General features: G+C 39.2%; 1 protein-coding gene across 5 annotated transcripts in view; it reads left to right on the forward strand.

The window, feature by feature from the left end:
• The first annotated feature begins 2,980 nt into the window (after nucleotides 1-2,980).
• The window catches only part of SLTM (SAFB like transcription modulator), a 45,297-nt gene continuing 36,192 nt past the window's right edge, over nucleotides 2,981-12,085 (forward strand). For 2 of the 5 annotated variants that reach the window (XM_030318079.1, XM_030318078.1), the window contains exons 1-2: nucleotides 3,030-3,219; nucleotides 4,186-4,273. In XM_030318079.1, the coding sequence (XP_030173939.1) occupies nucleotides 3,058-3,219; nucleotides 4,186-4,273 (250 nt within the window). In that variant the 5' untranslated portion in view covers nucleotides 3,030-3,057. Of the gene's footprint in view, nucleotides 3,220-4,185; nucleotides 4,274-12,085 lie in introns of all 5 variants that reach the window. The other 3 variants (XM_030318080.2, XM_030318077.1, XM_030318081.1) reach the window with 3 other exon arrangements.

A 12,085-nucleotide genomic window follows, 5' to 3' on the forward strand; every position in this document is an offset into this window, starting at 1 on the left:
TCAAAACCACACTCAGGTATCACCTCACGCCACTCAGAGTGGCCAAAATGAACAAATCAGGAGACTATAGATGCTGGAGAGGATGTGGAGAAACGGGAACCCTCTTGCACTGTTGGTGGGAATGCAAACTGGTGCAGCCGCTCTGGAAAGCAGTGTGGAGGTTCCTCAGAAAATTAAAAATAGACCTACCCTATGACCCAGCAATAGCACTGCTAGGAATTTATCCAAGGGATACAGGAGTACTGATGCATAGGGGCACTTGTACCCCAATGTTCATAGCAGCACTCTCAACAATAGCCAAATTATGGAAAGAGCCTAAATGTCCATCAACTGATGAATGGATAAAGAAATTGTGGTATATATACACAATGGAATACTACGTGGCAATGAGAAAAAATGAAATATGGCCTTTTGTAGCAATGTGGATGGAACTGGAGAGTGTAATGCTAAGTGAAATAAGCCATACAGAGAAAGACAGATACCATATGGTTTCACTCTTATGTGGATCGTGAGAAACTTAACAGGAACCCACGGGGGAGGGGAAGGAAAAAAAAAAAAAAAAGAGGTTAGAGTGGGAGAGAGCCAAAGCATAAGAGACTGTTAAAAACTGAGAACAAACTGAGGGTTGATGGGGGGTGGGAGGGAGGGGAGGGTGGGTGATGGGTATTGAGGAGGGCACCTTTTGGGATGAGCACTGGGTGTTGTATAGAAAGCAATTTGTCAATAAATTTCATATATATAAAAAAAATTCTATATGTTAAAAGTGCAAAAATATTTTTCCTCCATTTTATTTTCTATTACAAAAAATTAGATTTATGTATTGTCTATAAATAACTTCAAACTTATGAAAATAATTTAAACAGTGTACTATTAACAACTTTATACCTTTCATTTACATTTCCTAATTATTAACATTTTTGCTACATTTGTTTCCCTAATTATTAACAGTTTGCTACATTGAGTTCAGTGATTTGTAACACATCGCTACATTTGTTTTCTCCCGCAACCATTTGAAAGTAAATTGCAGATAGAAAGATACTTCTTCACGTCTAAGAACCTCAGCAAGTATCTTCTAAGGACTAAGACATTCAACATAACCACGATTTAACACTCCAGATATTTAATATTGGCACAATAACACAGTCTACTATATAAATTTCCCAACTGTCCCCAATTTCTCAATTGTTCATTTAGTAGCTTTTTTGATCCAGAACCCAAACAACAATCATAGACAAAATTTATCAAATCCCTTTAGTCTTATTTCCTACTTTAACTTTTAAGATACTGCTTTTTGAAGAATCTAGAGCTTTTATTTTGTTGAATGTCCCACAACTGTCTAATCGTTTTGTCACGATGAGATCCAGGTTAAACATTCTTGGCATTTGGGCAGGTGATGTGTCCTTCCCAAGTGCATCAGATCAGAAGGCATAGATCTCCATTTTAAGATAATTCCATTATTAAAATTTTTTAAAGACTTATTCACTTTAACTATCACATTAGTTTTTGATTAGTACAACCCCTCTGTACAAGTATTCACAAAAGGTGGGAGCAGGGGAGGTTAGTGGGAAAGACACTGGAATGAGATCTTAGGTTTAGTGTCAATTTGGCCAATGATTAGCGGTGGGCACCTAGGTAACTTTCTTAAAATCTTTATTGAGAGAGAACTGAGAATTGTGCCAGATTTCTGAAGATCCTTTGAGTTCTAAAATTCTGTGACTGTGAATCAAGCTGTACTAGAGGCAGAACTGGACTTGGAATCAGGAGACCTGGATTTGAGCACCGGTTCGGCCACATACCAGCTATGCGAACATGCACAAGCCATTTAATCTCCCTAAGCCTCGCCTAGATTTCACCCCGCGGAATTCGGAAGGATTAAGAGGGTTGTTGCATGTCAAAGCGCATTATAGACTGGTAAGAACTACCCGAATGTCAAGTATTATTTTATGATGTCCAGTTTTTCTCCTTTTTGTTTAGCCAACCAGAGAAAAACAACATAAAGCGAGACAGACCTCGTCAATTTAAGTTTTAAAACCGGAAAATGCCAGTGTAAGCCCTGGTGCGTCGTAAACAGTGTGTGGAATGCAGAGAACAGTTTTATTCCATACCTGCTTATGCTTTGATGATAAACACTGACTAAAGTTACAAAGAGGTACTCACTTGTTCAGGCCGGTCCCTCATAAGATGGTGATTGCTCTTGGGATCCCCAATTTGGCGGGGACCGTATGAGAATGGTCACGAGTACTTATAAACTAACTTCCTCACTCGGTGATCACTTTCGTGTTGAGCCCTCAGGTCCACCGGAGAGGACGGTAACCTGAGGCCAACGCAGAGGGGCAGTTGTCCTGATTTTCTAGCGAGTAGGGCAGCCCTGAAACAAACGAAGCCTCCCCGGGCTGAAGGCATGTTTCCTCCTGAGCCAGTTAGTGGGACCTGTCACCCAGGCCACCCTCAGAGCCCTCTACGTTCTTTATTTTCTAAAACTGCCCCGCGGTTTCTTTCCGGCCTTTTGATTGGAACTCGGGGAGCCTCGTTCTTTAGTGCACACTGGCCACATTTTTTTCGATTATTCAGCAGGTCTGATAAAGTATCTCTCTGGAGGAGGTTCAGGGCGCGCACACGCCCCTCGGTCTGTGTTGAGTAACACGCGAACTATCTATGCCGCGAAGTGCCTGACACTATTGTTGCTCAAGTCTCCAGACGCTGCCAGAAAATGGCTAACGAAGAGGCGGGAGAACCGCGGCGCAGCGGACGTTGGTGCGGTTGGACGTGCCTGACCTCCCAGCCCACGCAAGGGGTCGCGCCGCCCAGGTGGCCGCGGCCGGCTCTGAGGAGCGCGCCGGACGCCGTCCCCTGCGCCAGTGCGCACGCGCGCCCGTCATCCGGGTGCTGGCTGCGGCTGCAGGTTGCGCTGGGGTGGCGGACAGGGGGCGGGGCCAGCGGCTCATTGTGCGCAGCGCTGCGCGGCGCCGGCGGCCGCTGAGGCCTGGGTCGAAGTTGGCGCTGCTGCCGCCGCCCTGCAGCCCACTCGCTGCCTCGGCAGCGCGCTGCTCTTCTAAAATGGCTGCCGCTACCGGTGCTGTGGCAGCCTCGGCCGCCTCGGGTCAGGCGGAAGGTAAAAAGATCACTGATCTGCGGGTCATCGATCTCAAGTCCGAGCTGAAGCGGCGGAACTTAGACATCACCGGAGTGAAGACAGTACTCGTCTCCCGACTCAAGCAGGTGAGGCCCGGCGAGGTCCGGGAAGGGGAGCTTAGGCCGCGCCTCGGAGCCCCCACTTCCGCCGCAGCCCCCGGCCGCCGGCAGCCGCCGGGGCCCGCGGGGCGGCGCGGTGAAGAGGCCCCGGGCGGCGCCCGCGCGCGCGGGGAGGGTGAGGACCCTCCCGCGGCGCCCCCGCCCCCGCAAGCCGGGCTGGGCCTGCGAGGGGCCCGCGAGGCGTCCGGGACCGGCCGTCGCAGCCGTGCGCGCCCCTGCCTCCTCCGGGACGTCCCCGCCAGGCTGCGAGGGCTGCGGACGGCCGGCGCGGCCTCCCAAGGGCGATCGTGGAGACCCGGGAGGCGCTCGGTCCCCAGTCTTTGGCGGTGGTGAGCGCGTGCATTTCTTGGCCTCGGAGGGACTGGTTACTTTGGTGACTTCTGCGAAGTTACCGTTTAATTGTGCCCAACCGTTTCCTCCCCATCTTGTGGGGGGAATTGGTAGTGGGAGTTGAGGGGTGGGTCAGAGACAGGGTTTGTTTTTCGCTGGGTTTTCAGTTTTTGCATCAGAGCAGTAATCTGCTTTTTCATCCCTGATTATCTTTCTGGTTTGAGTGAGCGGTGGAATGGTAGTACAGGAGAAATAAGGCTGCATTATAGAAATTAGGAGAGCTCTTTTTAGTTATGTACTTTCATAGCTAGCAACTTTTCTGCAGTTGAGAATATTCAGACTTTTGTTCAGTATGATAATATGTGATATTTAATTATCTCGACTCGGTAGAATTTAAAACTCCATGTGATTTTGGTACCTAATGGTATTTCCCCGTGAAAGTTTCTCACACTCGTGTAGTTTAATTGCTCTTTTTGGAAGTCGGTTTATGAAATGACTGGCAATTCTAATGTCTTGAGGCTTGAGGTTTGCTAATTTTTTTTCGTTTTTATAAAATAAGTTTAGATAGATTGTGTAGCATATTAACTTCTCTTTCTAATGTAGGCTATTGAAGAGGAAGGAGGCGATCCAGATAATATTGAATTAACTGTTTCAACTGATACTCCAAACAAGAAACCAACCAAAGGCAAAGGTTGTTACGAGTTATGAACATATTTTAAAATATATTTTGGTTATATAACTTGCCTCTGCTCTTGTGCCACTTGCCCTGTTTATATAGTGCTACTCTTTGCTATTTCCCTCTGGCACTCTGCCTTCTTGGGTCAAGGAAGAAAAGTTACTGTTGCCAGGCTCTGGGTAACTTGTAGCCCTTAAGATTTGGCTGAAGCTGACCTGAAAGTGAGACCAGTTCTTTATTGCTTCCAAAAAATTACAAAGTCAAGTTTCATAATGTTTCTTCCTTCATAGTGTGAAGACCTGAAGAATAAAATGCAGTTTAATACATGTCTACCTTGCCCCACAATTGGCAGAGTATTGATGGAATTCCTTCCAAATCTTTCACCTTGACACCTGCTGTTTTCTCAATATATTAAAATTTTATAACCTTTATGTTTAGTATTTTGTTTGACATGGTGAACTTAATTTCCATTTATGCTATTATACATTTCTGATTTTCAGTGAAATTCAAAAAGACCTCACCAATCATACTAACAAGGTAGGGAAAAAATCCATGATTAATTAGCTTTAAAAAAAGTTTTAAATTATAGGGATATGTTAAAGATTTTAATTTTATAACGTTTAAATTAGGCTAGAATATATTTCCAGGATATGATTTAATGAATAGGTAAAAAGTGGTTTTAAATTAACACTTTGATGATATAAATGGGACTTAGGTGTTTTAAAAATATTCTGGTAATTGAAATCTTCATTTGAATAATTACAAATTTCTCCCACCCTCCCATAAGGACAGTGGTAGAGGGTGGACATGATGTGGATATCTGGATCCAGGTACCTATTTACAAGCTCCATGTAGAGTATGTCATGGATAGCTGCAGAATTTTTAAAAATCTCACTTTCCTTATTGCTTTAAGTGAGCCAGATACCACTCTGTCTGCCGTGAACCAGATTGACTGTAACTAGAGTGAAATAATTTAACATTTGATCTTAAGCAATCTGTAGGTACTAGGACTGGATAGATCTTGACGCCATCTCACTATTTGAGTCTTCATATGTTTGCAAGAGTTCCCCTTTTGTGCCCAAGGAAATTGATAAAGGCTAAGGAGTATTTCCTGGGTAGGATGGGAATGACAGAGGTGGAAATGGAGTTTAGAGGAATAACAAAGTTATCTTGAAGATCTGTGGTTTTTAATGTAACTGACACAGTGTATCACTTTGAGAAATACATTTCCCTGTGTTTAGAGAAACTTGTGCTGAGGAGCCTATGCTGACAAACCAGAGGCTACTTCAAAATGAAGGATAAAAATTTTGGAAATAAGTTGATCAGGAATTAACCATGTATCTTATAGTGATTTTGATTCATGTCATTTATTTAGCACCTTGTGATAGTTTAACAGATGCCATGTATTAATCATAGTTCCAGATTATTCAAGCTGATTATCGATTTTAGCATCTGAAGTAAACTGCATCTGATTTGTTCATTCTCACCTATTTTTAATTTCTCTGTGTATCTCTTTTTCAGTTATTAGGAATTTCATTCATCTAACCCTTAGAAATAATTTCAGAAGTATAAAATTTTAAGTTTTTCTTTTTTCTATATACAGTGTGTGTGTGTACATATGATCAATTCATTTTTTTCCTTTATGTGGATTATTCGGATACTTGAACTTTAATTTTTCCATAACACTGTTGTGCAGGTGTCTTGTGGTCTTTAGTTAGAAGTTGTAACATTTAATCTTTTGTCTGTAGCAGGCTACTACTGAGTACTTAATGGGACTCATTCTAGAACATGCATGATAAATAGCTCTTATCTCCTTAAATTCCATTTATAATTGTACTAAAAATTCTATGAATTACAAAGACATAATGTAAATCCCAAACTAAGAACCTGGTTTGAATCAATGTGCAATTAAATGAAAGATGCCTATAAATAAGATTATTTTAAATTTTAAATTAAGTTTAAAAATAATATTTTAGAATTTGAAATTTAAATATGGAAACTTAAAAATATCAATAACAATTTTAAAACCAAGAACTTGAGAAATTAAAGTGTTTTAATGTGGTGCCATTTTTTCAGTCTAATTGCTGAATTACTGCATTAAGTTCTTTTTTCCAAATCGTATTTCACTTAAAAATATCTAGCTTGAAAATAACTTCATTTTGGTCACACTACCTTTCCTTCAGTGATCTGTTTCCTTTTTTTTTTTTTTTTTAATTGGAATTTTTACTAGATCATCTGTAAGGTTCTTTGAGTTATGAAATTTAATGATTATATATAGCCAGGAGCCAGAAGAAAAATGCTTTCTGTTCAATTAAAGTAGATGTATAAGGAAGGAAGAGTAGAGCTCATAGGTGCTCAATCATTGTAAATTTTCTTTAGAACAGATTATTAGAAAAGGAAAACGAAGGGATTACTCAGAGGTAGTCATGCAGACATCAGCAAGATACAGCATATAATAGCTTGTCAGGGAAAAAAATATTTCTTATGATCATCTTAAGGTAGCAAATAAAAGTTCAAATGATGTTAAGAAAGCAAGAGATTAAGCTTAATGGACCTGGAAAATTATGTGAAATATTAAGCTTATTGTTATAAATGCAGGGTCGCTATTTCTTTAAAAAATTTTGTATGTTATAATGTTTCTGCTTAGGGGCACCTGGGTGGCTCAAACGTTCGACTTTGGCTCTGGTCATGGTCTCACGGATCGTGAGTTCGAGCCCCGCGTCGGTCTCTGTGCTGACAGCTCAGAGCCTGGAGCCTGCTTTAGATTCTGTGTCTCCCTCTCTTTCTGCCCATCTCCCACTCATGCTCTGTCTCTGTTTCTCAAAAATGAATAAATGACCGGGCGCCTGGATGGCTCAGTCTGTTGAGCGTCCGACTTCGGCTCAGGTTATGATCTCACAGTTTGGGAGTTCGAGCCCCATGTCAGGCTCTGTGCTGACAGCTCAGAGCCTGGAGCTTGCTTCAGGTTCTGTGTCTCCCCCTCTCTGTGCCCCTCCCATGCTCTGTCTCTCTCTGTCTGTCTCTCTCTCTCAATAATAAATGTTAACAAAAATTTTTTTAAATGAATAAGTGTTAAAAAAATTTTTTAAAAATGTTTGTGTTTAGACAGATTAGAGGAAGAGGGATCTGTATTCTTAACTGTAGAGTATTTAAAAAATGTAGTTATTGCAAGCATAAGCTTGTAATAAATTTTGATAATGTTATAGTTGGTTCTAATATTTATAAAATCTGTTTGCATGCAGTTAATATGGTGAAACAGTTTGTAGCTTATACTAATTCTCCCTTCTGAGTGTTTTTACATACAGCTCTCTCTGCTATGAACTTTTTAGTAAGTAACATAGAAGAAAGCTTTACCAGGGAAATTTATTGTCCTATTATTTGGGTGTGTGTTAAGAAAGCAGTTAAACAGGTAGCGCTAACTCTTCATTAACTTGTTTGAGAGATTATAGTTTTAAGGTTTCTTTTGCTTTACTTAACAATGGCATATCGCATCCTTTTGATTTTCAACCCTTAGAGTCACCTCTGAACTGTAGCAGAAGTTATTTTATGTGGTTAATCAGTGTAGTATTCAGACGACTTATATATAACGCAGTACTCATGATGAAACACACTTGCAATACGTGTAGACTTAGTAAAGGTTCAAACTATTACGTGAAATCTGATTTTTTTCCTCCTGTAGAGACAAGTATAATTTTGGGTTATAGGTTTATCCAAACACCTGATGCCTAATTTTGTGTGGAAAATACCACAGACAATGAAATTAGTTACATGTTTACTGTGTAAAGCTTTCTGAAATTTATGTCTGATAAGGATATAGTAAACTGCATAAAATATATTTAATATAATACAGTATTCTAATGTACTTTAGTTCTTGCCTTTTTTTTTTTTTTAAACTTAGTTTGTTGGGTGTTAAGGAAACTAATCAGAACTGTGGCATTGACAAGGGCTTTGGGGACAGGATTGTCAAAAGGATAGCCTTTTGGATACCCACTAGGCTAGAAACTTTGTGAGGGTAAGGACATAGTCTTCATTTACATTAGTCTCTGTAATACCTATCATAATGCTAGGCATATAATAGATACTCAGAAAGTATTTGTTGGATGAATACTGACAGCCGTATGATGGCTTTTTTAACTGCTTTTAGAAGTGCTTATTTTGGTACTTACTTTAATTGTCTGTTTCTTTGTTGGAAGCATGTATGTCAGAGATTAATAGTGTGTTCCCTTCAAGAGGTACCTTTCCCAGTGGCAGTGGTGGCTCCCCCTTAAGCACTGACATGTAAAGTGTACTTCCTCTTAGAACACATGAATCATTGCAACAGCCTTTTATTCCTTACCACTTTGTTGCTCTGTTGGAACTCCTCATAACTTTTGCTAGAATATTGTCTAGGCTTAGAAGTTGTGTATGTCATTTTTGCATCCGCAAGTCAGACCTTTTACCTCCGCCATTAGAACTTGCATTTTGTCTTATGCAGTTTATATGGTGGCTTATGTTTATCATCAAAGCACCTGTGTACTTTTTCCAGCTGTTTTATTGTGTCAAGTGTGGTGTGTATCAAAGTAGGTAGAATTTTCTAGTTCTTTAAGACAGTGTGCTTCTCCCAAGTTAGTCCTCTTCTAGGCATTCTAAATTAGGGGCAGAGGGCTTCAGACTTTAACTCCTTTTTTTGTGAACTCCTCTTTCATGAAAATAAAGTATGAGTTGTCCAGGAACTAGGGGGAAAAATATTTATTACTAGTTGGTAGCGTCTGAAATGACTTTAACGAACAGGTTGAACAATGATTTAGGGTGTAAGGGTAGAATTCATGGGTTTATTTAATTGACTCTACTATAGTTCTCACGTATATATCATATAAAAGGGCCTCAAGGTTGTGCATTTCTAGGAGTTAACCATTCTCATCCTAAATTCCACAGCCTAAGTTAGCCATCTGTGGCAGATCTGGTACCCTGGAATAGTAGTTTGCAATATAGCTTTACAGTATTGTTTTCCTGATTATTAAAGTGAAGTAATGTTCATTTAAAAAAATTCAGTAATCTGGAGAAGTACTAAAAAGTGAAAATTGCCTGTAATTCCACCACCCTGAAACTATCACAGGTGTTACTTGTTTATCTAAGGTGTGTGTGTACATGTACTCATAGATTTATGTTTATGGATTTTTTTTTTCAACAACTAAAATAGGCTCACATCATACATGGTGTTTTGTTAAAGGCAGATAAAATTGAAATTTTCTCTCGTCTGGAGAACCTGAAAGCAGTAGTCTTCCTCGTACATTCTTTTCATTCTACCTAGCTGCTTATTTATGCTCAGTCGTCCTAGGAACTATGTTAGAGTCATTTTGAGTTTTTAAAAATACAGATACCAGGCTCCTGCCTCCTCAGAGATTTGGTTTTGGCTGCTCTGTTGGGGGCATAGGCTTCATTATTTTCTAAAAGTTCCCCAGGTGATTCTCACACAGAGTTAAGAACTGCTGGCTGATCTAGACTAGAGCTTGAAGCTTGGCACCATTCTCCTTTACCTCTTTCTGTTTGGCAGTTTTGTGTACTTTACATTTTCCAAAAAACTCCACACCACTTTATTTGATTTTGACAGCAGGACTTAGAGTTAGCCAGGAGTATTTTATTTTTATTGGTAGAATAGATAAGTAACCCATTAAAAATTGAGTTACATTTTTGCTGCCTTTTAGATTAAAATCTCATGTGTGTGCGCGTGTGCATTTTGTGTGTGTGTCTTTGTTTATAGTTTAGTTATCTATAGATGACAAAGTTGACAAATTTTTTAAACTATATATTTGGGGACACCTGGCTGGCTCATTTGGTTAAGCTTCCGACTTTGGCTCAGGTCATGATCTCACAGTTTGTGAGTTCAAGCCCCACGTCGGGCTCTGTGCTGACAGCTCAGAGCCTGGAGCCTGCTTTGGATTCTTTGCCTCCCTCTCCCTACCCCTCCCCCGTTTGTGGGTGTATATGTGCTCTCTCTCAAAAATAAATAAACATTAAAAAAATAAATAACATACTTTTGGTGTTTTCTGGATTTATAGTGAATAATTATCTTCAGATTAAAAAATATATAAAAAATGACCTATTGGATGGCTGCTATTACGTCTTTTAGAAAAGTTTTATTACTAAGATATTAGTCTAATAGAAGAGATGTTAAAACATTGTATGCAATTGTATGCAAACAATTAACACAAAGCATAGTCTGATTATTTTTAAATATTGCATGTAATTGGGGACAGGGTGTTGCTGGAAACATTCATGTTCAGTTTGGCTTATATTCTGATTTCCTCCCCTCTTAAATCGCAATTTTATGACTAACCATTTCTACATTTTATATTTTGTAAATGTTTATAGGGAAGAGTTGCTCAAGTCACAAAGTTTTTTGGCAAAATTACTTTAAACCTACTTATTGTGTGGAGTTTTTTGTTTTTGTTTTTGGAGGTGTTTCTGAACTTGAAAAGGAGAATTGCAAATCCTTATATGACCATTTTGCCTTTGGAGGAGAAAGCCAATTTATGACCCAGAATCCTTTATTCATAATTCTGAAATACAAAAGTTCTAAAAATTGTGTTTTTTTCTTAAGTTTGGTGGCAAAAGTGAAGCTGTTTAAGGCCTTGATTTATTTATAGTCTTGATTTATCTTATTTGGCATGAATGTGCATGTATATCTTTGCACAAATATTTCTGTGATTGGTTGGGAGACCCTGTTCCAGAACCCACTGGGAAATTTAGATTAATAAATTATATATATACATATATATGTATATATATACATTGTACTCTTCTAAAATCTGAAAATTCTGAATTATCCTTAATTATAAAATTTAAGATCTGTGAACCTATAAACATTTATGTTGCATAAATAAAGAGCTGTTTCTAGCGTCATCTTCCTTTGGTGTAAATATTTTTACTTTGCCATTTTACCCTAGACCCTAAAATCACATGAAGAATATTGCAGTGTTTTTATATGAAATTCTCTAATTCCAAAAATAGCCATGTGTTACTACTATGGATAATTTAAGATGTGATAAATTAATTTTACTTCTATTTGTATTTTGATATTCAGACTATCTTTACTGCTCAACTAATTTTCTAGTTTAGTTCCTCAAAGCATTAAAGTTAGGTTTCAGGGGTGACTGGCTGTCTCAGTCTGTAGAGCATGAGACTCTTGATCTTGGAGTTGTGAGTTCGAGCCCTACGTTGGATGTAGAGCTTACTTAATTTTTTTTTTTTTTTTTTTAATTTTAAATGGGCACCTGGTTGGTTCAGTCAGTGGAGTGTGGGACTCTTGATCTTGGCGTCGTGAGTTCCAGCGCTACATTGTGTGTAGAGATTGCTTAAACATAAAATCTTAAAAAAATATTAGGCTTCAATAACATTAAACTTTAAGTTAGCTCTCATCCTGGTCATACTACTTTCCTTTGCACCAGTTCCCATTTCTGTGGCACGTGCCTGAATGCTTGAAGGATTAAAGATTAGTTGATTAACTTGCTGTAAGAGTTTTGATAGCACAGGCTTAAATGAGAGATAGAGCTATAAATGGTTACTAACTGTACAAAAAAGTGCCAAAAGTGATGTTGTTTATTGGAGTTTGAGGAGGATTTGGTTTTTCTTTTAAGTTACTTCTCATCTGTGACCTAAGTTAGGAATTCATAGAGGTACTTTGTAGCGTCATTGAAGTTGCGAATTTATAGGCCTTACTGACAGGATGGATTTGCACATGTTTCTAGTTTGACTGGCCTGCCACCTCTTACCTTTTGTCCCCGTGAGAGCTGAATAGCAATCCAGACCTTGTTACATCCAATGTATGATTCACTCCATTATCAGTCA

The sequence above is a fragment of the Lynx canadensis genome, chromosome B3 (assembly GCF_007474595.2).
Source record: "Lynx canadensis isolate LIC74 chromosome B3, mLynCan4.pri.v2, whole genome shotgun sequence".
NCBI lineage: Eukaryota > Metazoa > Chordata > Mammalia > Carnivora > Felidae > Lynx > Lynx canadensis.